The sequence below is a fragment of the Pelodiscus sinensis genome, chromosome 2, assembly GCF_052426305.1.
Source record: "Pelodiscus sinensis isolate ZL-2025 chromosome 2, ASM5242630v1, whole genome shotgun sequence".
NCBI classification, from domain to species: Eukaryota; Metazoa; Chordata; order Testudines; family Trionychidae; genus Pelodiscus; species Pelodiscus sinensis.
Genome location: NC_143053.1, coordinates 20432531 through 20444732, shown reverse-complemented (window position 1 = coordinate 20444732; position 12202 = coordinate 20432531). Strand labels below are relative to the sequence as shown.

Below are 12202 nucleotides of genomic sequence, written 5' to 3'. Positions count from 1 at the left end.
CACATTACCTCTTTCAAGATGAACTCAAACTGTGCTGTATCCAGGAGAAGCTGGAAAAGGATCTTGGCATTGTATTTGGAATCGATTAGAATTTGGTCCTTTATTTGACGGAGACGCTTGTTACTTGGGTCACCAGCTGCAAATGGAAGAACAAACATTCTTAAGTGATACACAATTTATCATGCTGTTAGAATGAGCCTATTTTGAAATACAGGTGGAACCTCTTTACTCCAGCGCTAAACCAGAGAATTTGCTGGAGGTCAGTATGATAGCAAGGCAAATGAATGGAACAATGCTTGCCACATTGCTTAATAAATACATATGACTGTACCAAGACACCCTACATAAGCCTATGCCTAGCAAAGGTGTACCAGCTCTCTTCATAATAAAGTGTTAATGTTGTTACAAATGTTACTGAATTGGTACAGGCTGGACCACTCTGGTCCAGCGCCTTCGGGAACTGAGTGGTCCTGAACCAGGGAGTTTGCTGGACCAGGGAAGGACAATGCTCCCCTCTGGCTGCCCCACCCCTGGGCTCCCAAGGCTGGGGATCTCACCCTGCTGCTGGCACTGCTGTCAGGGGTTCCCCTGCCTAGCTCTCTTGGCCACCGCCAACCCCACTTGGATGCCAGCGGGGATTCCCCGGGTTCTCTAGTCATGGCTTCGCTGCCACCTGGCCCGGCTGACACCAGGGATTCTCTGGCTGAGATGGGGACTTCACTTTTGCCACCTGGTCCTGCAGATGTTGGGGGCTGTCCGGCCAGGGTGGGACTCCTCACCCCCACCTGGCCCTGCTGATGTCGGCAATTCCACAGCCAGGCTGGGATTCCCCTGCCACCACCTGACCCAGCCACTGCTGGTCCAACAAGGGCTTCCCAGCCCTGCATTCTCCTGGCTGGCTCCTGCTCCCTGACTCTAGGGCTCTTTGGTCCAGCAACAGCCGTGGCCCTTCCGGACCATGGATGTTGCCGGACCAGAGAATCCTGGATTTGGGAGGTTCAACCTGTACAAAGTAATAAGCGTAAACCACAAAATAATATGAAAAATTAATAAAACAAGTAAATGCATAATTTAGACCATAAGAATGGCCATAATGGATCAGACCAAAGGTCTATCAAGCCCAGTATTCTGTCTTCTTGACAATGACCAATGCCAGGTGCCCAAGAAAGAATGAACAGAATAGGTCATCATCATGTGATCTATCCCATCGCCCATTCCCCGTTTCTGACAAACAGAGGTTAGGGACACCATTCCTACCCATCCTAGTGAATAGCCTTTGATGGACCTATCCTCCATGAATGTTTCTAGTTCTTTTTGAACCCTGATAAAAGTCCTGGTCTTCACAACATCCTCTGGCAAGGCTGACTGCATTGCCTGAAGAAATACTTCCTTGTGTTTGTTTTAAACCTGCTACCTATTAATTTTATTTGGTGACCCCTTACGTCTGGTATTATGGGAACAAGTAAATAACGTTTCCTTATTTAATTTCTTCACACCAGTCATGACTCCATAAACCTCTATCATATCTCCCTCTTTTCCAAGCTGAAAAGTCACAGTCCCACCAGTCTCTCCCCATATGGCAGCCGCTCCACACCCCCAATCACCTTCACTACCCCACCTCTGAACCCTATCCAATGCCAAGATATCTTTTTTTGAGATGAGGCAATTACTTCTGCATGCAGTATTCAAAATGTGGACATACCATGGATTTATATAGAGGCAATAAGATATTATTCTCTGTCTTATTCTCTATCCCTTTTAAAATTCTATTTGCTTTCTTGACTGCTGCTGCACATTGAGTGGATGTTTTTGGAGAACTATCCACAATGACTCCAAGATCTCTCTCGAGTGGTAACAGCCAAATTAGTCCCCATCATTTTATACGTATAGTTGGGATTATATTTTTAAATATACATTACTATGCATTAATCAGCATTAAAATTCATTTGCAATTTTGTTGCCCAGTCTCCTACTTTTGTGAGATCCTTTTGAAGCTCTTCACAGTCTGCTTTGTACTTAACTATTTTGAGAAGTTTGGTATCATCTGCACATTTTCCCACCTTACTGTTCAGCCCTCTCTCAGATCATTTATTAATATGTTGAATATGACTGGACCCAATACAGACCCCAAGGGGACACCATTAGTTACTTATCTCCATTCTGAAAATTCACAATTTATTCCTATATTTTGTTTCCTATCTTTTAAGCAGTTATAAATCCATGAGAGAACCTTGCCTCTCATCCCATGATAGCTTACTTGGCTTAAGAGCATTTGGTAAGGGACCATGTCAAAGATTTTCTGGAAATCTAAGTACACTATATCTTCTGGATTCCCTTTGTCCACATGCTTGTTGACCCCCTCAGAGAATTCTAGTAGACTGGTGAGGTATGATTTCCCTTTACAAAAACCATGTTGATTTTTTCCCAACAAATTATGTTCATCTATGTGTTTGACAATGTTGTTCTTTACTATAGTATTCACTAATTTGCCTGGTACTGAAGTTAGACTTACAGGCCTGTAATTGCCAGGATTACCTCTAGAGCCCTTTTTAAAAACTGGCCTCACATCAGCTATGACGAAGACATAGTTAGGGGTAAATTAGAGCTAAACAACAGCATGCAACACAGAGTCAGGACTGGCAGCTATAAACAAACTTTTCAGGATCGGGGAAACTTGGTCCCACCCACACTAAGTGGGCATCCAGATAACTAAAATCATGCTGGACCACAAACACTGCCAGACCAGAGAGTGCCGTACTAGAAAAGTGCAACCTGAATTAGCTTCTGAAAAGACTGATACAGAAAGAGTAGGTGAGGTAATATCTGACTGGACACAATTTTTGTTACTGGAAAGAACTGATACCCTCCAACTTGCCACTGAATACGAATGATATAAGCAGTGGCAGTGGAAGCTTCCACCACTGCTGTTCTACCAATGTACCTGACCCCTGACTTGCAGGAGCTATCTGTAATTGAGAATATAGCTGTGTCTCAAGGTACATTCCGTTTTCATTTTCTCTGCTGAGATTGCAAAAAGCACATTTGTTGGCAGTGATGGTTTTTATGATGCAGATACCTCATTATTAGTTGTTTTTCTTTTTAAAAACCTAGAGAAGTAAGCCTTCTGCTTCTAGACACTAACCCAATGATCTTACAATCAAAGTCCAATAGGAACTGAACTGACATCACCAAGTTGTAGGAGTTTACAAAGGCTATTCAGCAGTCATGAGAAATAAACACTTTTTGTTTCTAAGGATGTGAGGTACCATGATACTAAAAAGTTAGATGCAACATTATTTTTTGTGGTACTTTGTTAAATAATAAAGCAGAAGAAATAAGCCAGGCTCCCTGGTCACATAGATCAATCTGCATGGAATAATTCCACAGAATCGTGATTTCATATAAAAATCTGTGTCGAATTGTAAGAATAAAAAGGTGACAAATATGTTATTCTGAGGTGAAATTTCAAGAAACGGATTAGTAAAATATCACTTCTTCAAATAATTGAAAGCAATGGCTGAAACTCCGCTGGCTTCCATGATTAAAAAAAAATTAATTAACCTCTGCCCAAACCTCCAGTCATTTCTGTACTAAAAGCCCACTGCATCACCTTACCTGAGTCAGCAGTATGAAGCATAAGCCAACGGATTGCAACATTGCAGTCTCTTAAGCAGTTGAGCATCTTGGGAATATTATCCAGCACCAACTCCTCCCTCAGGCAGCCCTCTTTGAGAAACTGCTGCACTTGAGTGTGCACACGCTCTGTGACAGCAGCATACCGGCTTGCCTTTCAACATACAATACTTTCATTAATATTGAACAAGGAACCATCATTTATCTGTTATGTGCAGATTCACACGAGCACAAAGTGGGCACGTGTGACATAATGGGTGCTGTAAATTCACTATTCACAAAGGGTACGTCTACACTTGTTCCCTAGTTTGAACTAGAGATGCAAATGTAGGTGACCGAAATTGCTAATGAAGCGGGGATTTAAATATCCCACGCTTCATTAGCATGATCTCACCGGCGCATTACTCTGATCAACAGCTGTTTCGAAAGTGAAAGTGTGCGCCAGGACGCATTAGTTCAAACCAAACCCCTTGGTTCAAACTAACTTTACTCCTCAAAAAATGTTATTACTGCTTTGTCCTTGCTCGTGGATGGACAGTAAACTGTTTTCATTGTCAGGTAGGTGGTTCCACCATATTTGAGGTAAAAATTTTGAAGTGCTTAATTAACTTAGGAGCTGAAGACCCAGCTTTCTAAACCACTTTTTTTTTTTACTCCAAAAAAATGAGGAGTAACGTTAGTTCGAACCAAACCCCTTCATTCGAACGCATCCTGGCGCACACTTTCACTTTCGAAACAGCTGTTTATCAGAGTAACGCGCAGGTGCGATCATGCTAATGAAGCGTGGGATATTTAAATCCACGCTTCATTAGCAATTTTGGTCGCCTACATTTGCATCCCTAGTTTGAACTAGGGAGCAAATGCAGATGTACCCTTAGAGTTCATGGCAGACTTTATAACACTGGTGAGAGAATGCAATCTCTCCACACACAAAAAAACAAAAAAAAAACAAAACCAAAAAACCCCCCCCAAAAAAAAGTGGTTTAGAAAGCTGGATTTTCAGCTCCTAAGTTACTTAAACACTTTAAAATTTTTACCTAAAATATGGTGGAACCACCTAGCTGACAATGAAAACAGTTTACTGTCCATCCACAAGCAAGGACAAAGCAGTAATAACATATACTCCAGAACTGAAATATTTGCTATAAATCAGTTGTTGGTGTTGTATTAACAGATTACAGAAAAATATGTCTGTAAACATTATTTTACAATGATTATTTCTTGCACAATCTGGCAAAAACTTACACATGTGATTAACTTTAAGTGTATGGACAGTCCCATTGCAGTTAGTGTACCAGGCACATGAAAGTAATTTAACACAAATACGCAGCCAACTTTTTTGTGCTGTGGTGTATTTTTAACCATTCTGCAGAATACAGGATATAAGCTTTTCATGAAGATAACTGCTTTCTAGCAGAGGGAGGGACATACTCTGCTCAGCATAGTTGTTCAGCTCACAAGGGAGTAAATCCCTCAGAAAAAGCATCCTAAGTACTGTGTAATTTGACGTTGGCTGTTAGCAGCTCTGAATTCTTCATAGAGCAAGTGCTCTGAGTTGGAGACATAAATATTGAAAAGAAAGTGCAAACACTACTAAGAAGGGTCGAGACTTGAAGCCATTCTCAATGTTGACTCAACTGAGTTATGGATTAGAGAAAGAGAAGCTTTGTGCGGGTGAAGACATGTGAAATACCCACACAGCTTGAATCTTACCATGAATACAAAACTTATATTTACTGACCTGTTCTTTGATGTTTGAAAGATCTAATGTGTAGTTGAGGGCAGTTTTTGCAGCCTTGTAAGGTTCCCAGGCATCAGTTAGATTTACAGTGATTCCCATATAAATACTAATAACCTAAAGATGGAAGCAGAATCAAAATCTAAGTTATGTTCATATTCTTATTAGCCAAGAGAAATTTTCCCCACCTAGAAGCATGAACAGGACAAGGTAGTTCATGGGTTAGAAAGTTAGAAATAATCTGTACCCAAACTCCTATACAAATAGGCTACACACAAAACACATTTCTAGGCTACATCCTTCTTTCCTCCACTTTCATAGCAAATCCAGGATTCTTAGACTCTTCCATTTGTTTGAAAGGACAATGTTAATTTGAAACCTAGTCATTTCTTAAAGTGACTTTATAGCAGTTTCATTTAATATAAAGGATTGTCTCTACATTTTTCTATGGCTTTGCAATCACCTTTACTTGTTTTTCATCCCTCTCTCCACCCACTGTTGCTATGTGAATGCCCCACAGACGTGTCGGGGGGCAGACAATACACAAAGGGCTGTTAAATGCATAAAACAGACAACGGAGAAAACCTCTCTTGTCCTCGTTCTCTAATTTTCATGTGACTTGTTTTATGTAAAAGCAGCATGCACAATGTTTTCAGACTGAGGATGGAACTTTAAAAAGGAGCCAAAGAGAGTTGAGTGCCTAACACAACTCTGAAAATCTGAGAAGTTGAAGTGTGATTAAGTTCGCCAGGAGGATTTTATTTTTATGCTTGTGTAAGGTACTTAATTGTAGACAGACATCAATGTTCCTGACATAACAGAGATATCAAGCACAGGGGCAGTGAAACTTCATTACACCTTTCCTCCAGGATACCTCCATCCTAACCTGGTAGGATCAACTGTGGGAGTGAGTGGATAATTCTATGTATTTTCCCCCATCGGCCCTGGGACACAAAGAAGCATTTGGTTAAGGCCATTTGTGACCGCATTTTGTGTGAAGCAAGGACCTGCCTAAAACCACTGAAACCAGGATGACAAATTTCATAAGTTACTGAATGTCCCTTAAAGATTAAGCTTTTCAGTCACTACCAACTGAGTGCTGATTTGAATCCAGCCTAGAAGTGGAAGGCTCTAGCATAACTGAAACATAGCTGATCATTCCATCACACAGCAAGCCATATAGTATCTGTATCATTGTAGAGTCAAAGATGTTAGTATCCATGAAAACCTATACTGCTAAATTCTTCCTTCAGATATTAGCGTGCTGTTTCCACAAAGACAATGGAAGTTGTGTACTTGTGTCTACAAAATGCAGTTCCTATTCTTTCCTAACATGTCTGCTATTATTAGTCTCTTCACTTCCCCCTTTCTTTTTCTACCCTCACGTGCAAAACAATTGGAAGTGCCTGGACATTTGTAAAATCACCTGTTTCCACCTTTTTTTTTTTTTTTTTAACTCAGTAAGGCTCTCTTCTTAATTGTAAGTACAACCACAAGGATAGAGAGATCCATAAAAGGTAACAGGTGGAGACTTCTATAGTAAATTATGCGTTTAATGCAACTAATAGCACACCAGATATTCTACTGTATCTGGATCAGATTCTTTACTCAAATCAACATGCTCCAAATGAAGTATACTCTAATCTCCCTAGAGGAATTCCTATTCTGTTCTCTAAGGCAGTATTGTCTGCAAGGAACACTTCAAAAAGGTACTTCAAATAAAGTGGCAGAGCCGCTTTAAATCTGGCAGGCAGTGTGAGAACAACAACAGTATTTACCCAGTTATCTGGAAAATATTTATCCACTATCTCTCTCATTTTTGCTTGTTGGGTATGAAGAATAGAAGGATCAAAATAGAGTATCACATACAGCATGGCAGCTTGAGTAGCCAGAGCAGTGCTGCGATGCTCTGGTAATGGATATGCAGAAACCTATAATGTGGAAAAAACAAAACCAAAGCATATGCAAATATTAGCATGGTACATTTCAGAGTACTGTACATAAGGCTCTCAGCGGGGTACTTTGGGCATGTAAGTCTCATATCCACTTGTCTGTTATGCAGGACATAAAGGGCGCAGTATATCACTAGGATATGCAGGCTAATTTACAGGTGCTAGCCACATTTTATAAAAATATTATCTTGTTGTAAATGATTCAAAGGCAAGGAATAGCATCATGCCTGAAGCAAAGTGCTAAAGATGGACTAGAAGGACTGGGCCAGGAGGGAGGCATTTTGGATGGCCTGAGTGCAGGACAGGTTAGTATCAAAGAGTTGAAGACTGCAATAATCCAAGCACAAGATAACTAGGGAATGAAGAAGTGCACTCCTTCACTTCTGCATTTATAATTTGAACAAATTCTGCATACATCAATAGAGTCAAGAAAATGCCTTTTTATTAAACTGAAACCATGAAGAGCACCATAACACACTGGTTAACCCACCTGGTTATAAATGTCATCAGATCTCAAGCGGCCAATTACCATGCTGATGAATGTTTCACTGATAGGTACCCTACTGAAGTAACTCTCAGGATAGTTTAGAGGCCTTTTAGCTCCTGGTTGGCTTGAGTACCCAGTGCTGCGAAGCAGCTTACATATATCATCCATATTGGAATCAGCAGATCGAGCAGCACTAGGGTATAAAAAGGAAAAAGAAAATGTATATAAATGAACTGACATGTAAAAAAACCCATTATTTTCCCTTTACCAAGAAAAACCAGCTATCAATGCCTAAACTGGAATCTCACATTTTCTTTTACTCCTGAATTACTTTTACTTCTCCACTCTATTTTTTTAGGTCTGAAAGTTAGAAGAGATATCAACTGAGTTGTAAAGAGTCATTTAAAGACTAAACAAGCATATTTATTCCTTTTAGTGAATGTATTGCTCGTAAAAGGGGTTAGATTGATATTCTTGGAGGATTTTGTGTGATTTAACAAAGATTCTGAGTTAAGCTAACCACTCTATTAAATTGATTATTCAGAAGTGTGCTGTAACTATAAGAAGTACATTTGAGGATAAATGTACTATCTGGAACTCAGCACATTCCACAAAAATTTTCTTCTGCCAAGTCTACAGCACTTCTCATGCATCTGGATCTTCACAGCATACAGCTAGATTTGCACAGGCAGAAACTTGATGTCCGTGGAGCTTTGCAACAGCATCCACCCATGTGGATCTGATTGCAGAACAGGAGCCAATGTCTCCACATCCCCTGTTAAACTGATGCTTACAGAACGAAAAACCTTAGCTAAACATGTTGCATGGTTCAGTTTTATTATACAAACCACACTCAAATACTTCCAAGTACAAAAATACCTGTATCTATAGTAGGAAACCAAGATTCTCTCTCTGACTTCCCCTTCAATCTTCTGGTCAATGACCAGCAACATGACTCCATACAAATAGAGAGCTTCACACTATTGAGAAATAATATGAATTAACAAATTAATGCTATCTAGCACAAATACACTTTTACCATTTAATTAACATTTCAAGGTGAATTGTTTTTACATGTGTCGAAAAGTGCCAAATTCAAGTGCTTCAGCTTTTTGTCTCATTCATCAACCAGACATAGTTCAAGCATCACTTCCACACATGGACTTCCCAATATTCATTACAAGCGGCTGCTTCAGAAGAAGGCTAAGCCTGAGACAGTATCAGTCTCCCTGCCAATTTATTTGATTTGCAGAAATAATCACTTGTCTTATTAGTGGAGTGATTTGTGTATGGGAGGAGGGCAACTATCTGCTAAAATGGTCTGAGATGATCAGTTTATTTCACAGTGGCCATTAAATGATCATCAGGCAGCAGTGAGTTTTGGATCACTAATGACCTGGATGAGATGTGAACCACAATGAAGTGAAATTGAAAATGTTTCCTTATCCTCTTACCATTTTCCACAATAGAATCTTAACAAAAGTGAGCCACAGATCTTCAATGCATTTTGTGAAGTTAAAATATAGACAAAAGAGAAAGGGTGGATGCCAAATTGTATTTGATACTAACATAGCTGATATAGTTTATTTTACTGATTACAAACTGGTAAATACTTACTAGAAGTTGCTTGCCATCTTCATTAAGCAGCACAGTTTCTAATGTTTGTTGAATATAAATTCCTTCATTGAGATCATCCAAATATCTACAAACAGTAACCAAGAATAGATCATTCAGAACCAGGAGTCTGTTCTCTGCTTCGCAACTGATGAGCCGCTACAAGCAAGTGGGGCAGTTTCCCTTGAAGGTCAACAAAAGAGTGTAGAAGCCTTGCTCATAAGGTTATGACAACAGCCGCCAAGGTAGAAAAAATTAATTTACTACATATTCAACAAGCACAGAAAAACAAACAGAAAGGTCCTAATAATCTGAGAAAGGTACTGAAGGCCTGAGCCACCTAAATGCAGAGTACCTCCTGATCGTGCTCTGCTTCAGTTAATATCAATGGAGTAAAGAGTGCTAACTATCTTGCAGATTTGAAACCAGTATTCAAGTGAGAACTAGGGATGTGAAAGGTTAACTGGTTAATCAGTTAGCATCACCCTAAATGGGTAAAGCTTACCAGTTCAGGTTAACTGGTAATTGGTGGGAGCTGTAGCAGCTCCCTCTGCCTGCTGCAAGCAGGGGGCTGCTCTAGCCCCACAGAGGGCCTATTGCAGATAGGGGCTGTTTTTGTCAGGAGCAGCTCCTGTTCTCTGGGAGCTTGGACACCCCATAGGCAAGGGCTGCTCTACTGTGCCCACAGGAAGCCCAAGCCCAAGCCCACCACAGACAGGGACTGCTCCAGTGGTGCCTGGGAATCAGGAGCTGGTGGGGGCTGAGAGCTGGCAGAGCCAGACTCACGCCCCAGCAAGAGGGCTGGGAGCTGGGAGTCAACCTCAGTGTGGGGCTGGGGGCTGCTCCAGCTGGGCTGAAGTGGTCCCCAGTCCAGATCCTACTTAATCGGTTAAATGGTAGATCAACTTAACGTTTAACTGGTTAACTGATTAACTAGGATTTTACATCCCTAGTAAGAACAGCTCCATTATAAACTATCCCCTCACTACTGTATGGATGGAGGTAGCCTAAAGAGTAAAGCAAAACTAGGACCTAGTCAGACTAGAAGGAAAGACTGCAATATTATGCAAGTGAAGTAATTTGCTTAAGATCTATCAACATGTGGAGACAGTGAAGGGGCATAATACAGTGCTCATTACAACAGGTCATGATGTTACATAACAGAAATATTTTGGAAAAAAAAACAAATAATAAAAATCACAGTTACTGGAGTCACTACGTTAACAAATCTTATACACATACCTGTTTAAGTCTACAATATATTTATGGACACTTTGAAATGCTAGATAAAATCTTGTCAAAATTTCTATATTGTTTTCACGAAATTCTTCATCTAAATCCAGTAATTCAGGTTTGGCTTCCAGTTTGCCTTCACAGATCTCAGTCCCCTAAAAAGAAGAAATTAAAAATGATTAAAGAATATTGATCAGAATTATGACTGTTTGCAATAGGAAACAGTACATGAATTAATTATGTATTAAGCAATTGCATCCACCTTAGTTACCAAAAATAGCACTGTCAAGATGTGTTCAGTTAACTCTGGTTTTGCAATTAGGTCTTCCCATAAAAAGTACTTTGGATGTCTGTACTTACAAATCAATTTTACAATGAAAAGTTGATGGATTTTACATTTTGTTGGGAATTCCTAACTGGTAACTGCAAACACAGTAATTAACACTTTGTGTGAAATCTTGGCCCTACAGAATTCAGGAAGCTTTAGTGAAGCCACAATTCCACTCTTAATATGTTTGAACCTCTCATATTAAGGCTGGATTCTATGACCATAAGTGCAGGATTCTGCAAACAGCAGCTTACATAGGGTATGTCTACACTTGCACCCTAGTTCGAACTAGGGATGCAAATATAGGCATTCAAAATAGTCAATAAAGCAGGGATTTAAATATCCCGCGCTTCATTAGCATGATCTCGCCGGCACGTTACGATCAACAGCTGTTTCGAAAGTGAAAGTGCGTGCCAGGACGCATTAGTTCGAACCAAACCCCTTGGTTGAACTAACGTTACTCCTCATTTTTTGAGGGGTAACCAAGGGGTTTGGTTCGAATTAACGCGTCCCGGCGCACACTTTCAGTTTCAAAACAGCTGTTGATCGAGTAACGCGCCGGCGAGATCATGCTGATGAAGTGTGGGATATTTAAATTCCCACTTCATTGACTATTTTGAATGCCTGAATTTGCATCCCTAGTTCAAGCGTGGGTGCAAGTGTAGACATACCCACAATTAGCCTTTTCTAAAGCATATCGTCTCTTTGAAGGCAGCAGAACTATGGGTGCATTAGCAAACCCAGGCCTCATGTTTGCTAATGCTAATGTTATTCCTCAAAATAAACCTGTAGAATAGTAGGTAAATGTTTTACAGATGGAAAGGATACAGCTGCAAAGGGAACTGTCAACTTGAATTTCATAAAGTAAGTTAACTTGGACTATGACAGCTGCCTAGGTCCCCATAGCAATTTGTGATTTTTTTAAAATATTTCTTTAGATCTTGGTGTTGTATGAAACATCCACACAAGCAGGACGTAAGGATTGACTGACAATCCATATAAAGTACTTTGAATTGAACAAAGTAAACAAACTGAAATAATATGTTTTATTTCAAATCTTTCAATTATGATTTTAGATGTTATTTGTGTAACACAGATTTCAGACATAAATATGATGCCAGTTTTGGCGCTCAGTTTTCTGTGCTGTTATTAAGTTCTAATTTACCCTTAAATGTCTTCTAAGAGCCCAGTAAACAGTGGAAATATTGGTAATGCTG

At 40.0% G+C, this 12202-nt stretch overlaps 1 protein-coding gene across 2 annotated transcripts in view; it reads right to left on the bottom strand.

Annotated features, from left to right (window-relative positions):
- The window catches only part of WASHC5 (WASH complex subunit 5), a 44631-nt gene that overhangs the window by 27716 nt on the left and 4713 nt on the right, over positions 1–12202 (bottom strand). For both annotated transcript variants that reach the window (XM_075920151.2, XM_075920150.2), the window contains exons 3-10: positions 10667–10812; positions 9428–9512; positions 8690–8790; positions 7814–8003; positions 7150–7302; positions 5375–5488; positions 3616–3787; positions 9–136 (exon numbers count right to left, since the gene is read on the bottom strand). In XM_075920151.2, coding sequence (XP_075776266.1) covers positions 9–136; positions 3616–3787; positions 5375–5488; positions 7150–7302; positions 7814–8003; positions 8690–8790; positions 9428–9512; positions 10667–10812 — 1089 coding nt within the window. The remainder of the gene's footprint in view (positions 1–8; positions 137–3615; positions 3788–5374; positions 5489–7149; positions 7303–7813; positions 8004–8689; positions 8791–9427; positions 9513–10666; positions 10813–12202) is intronic.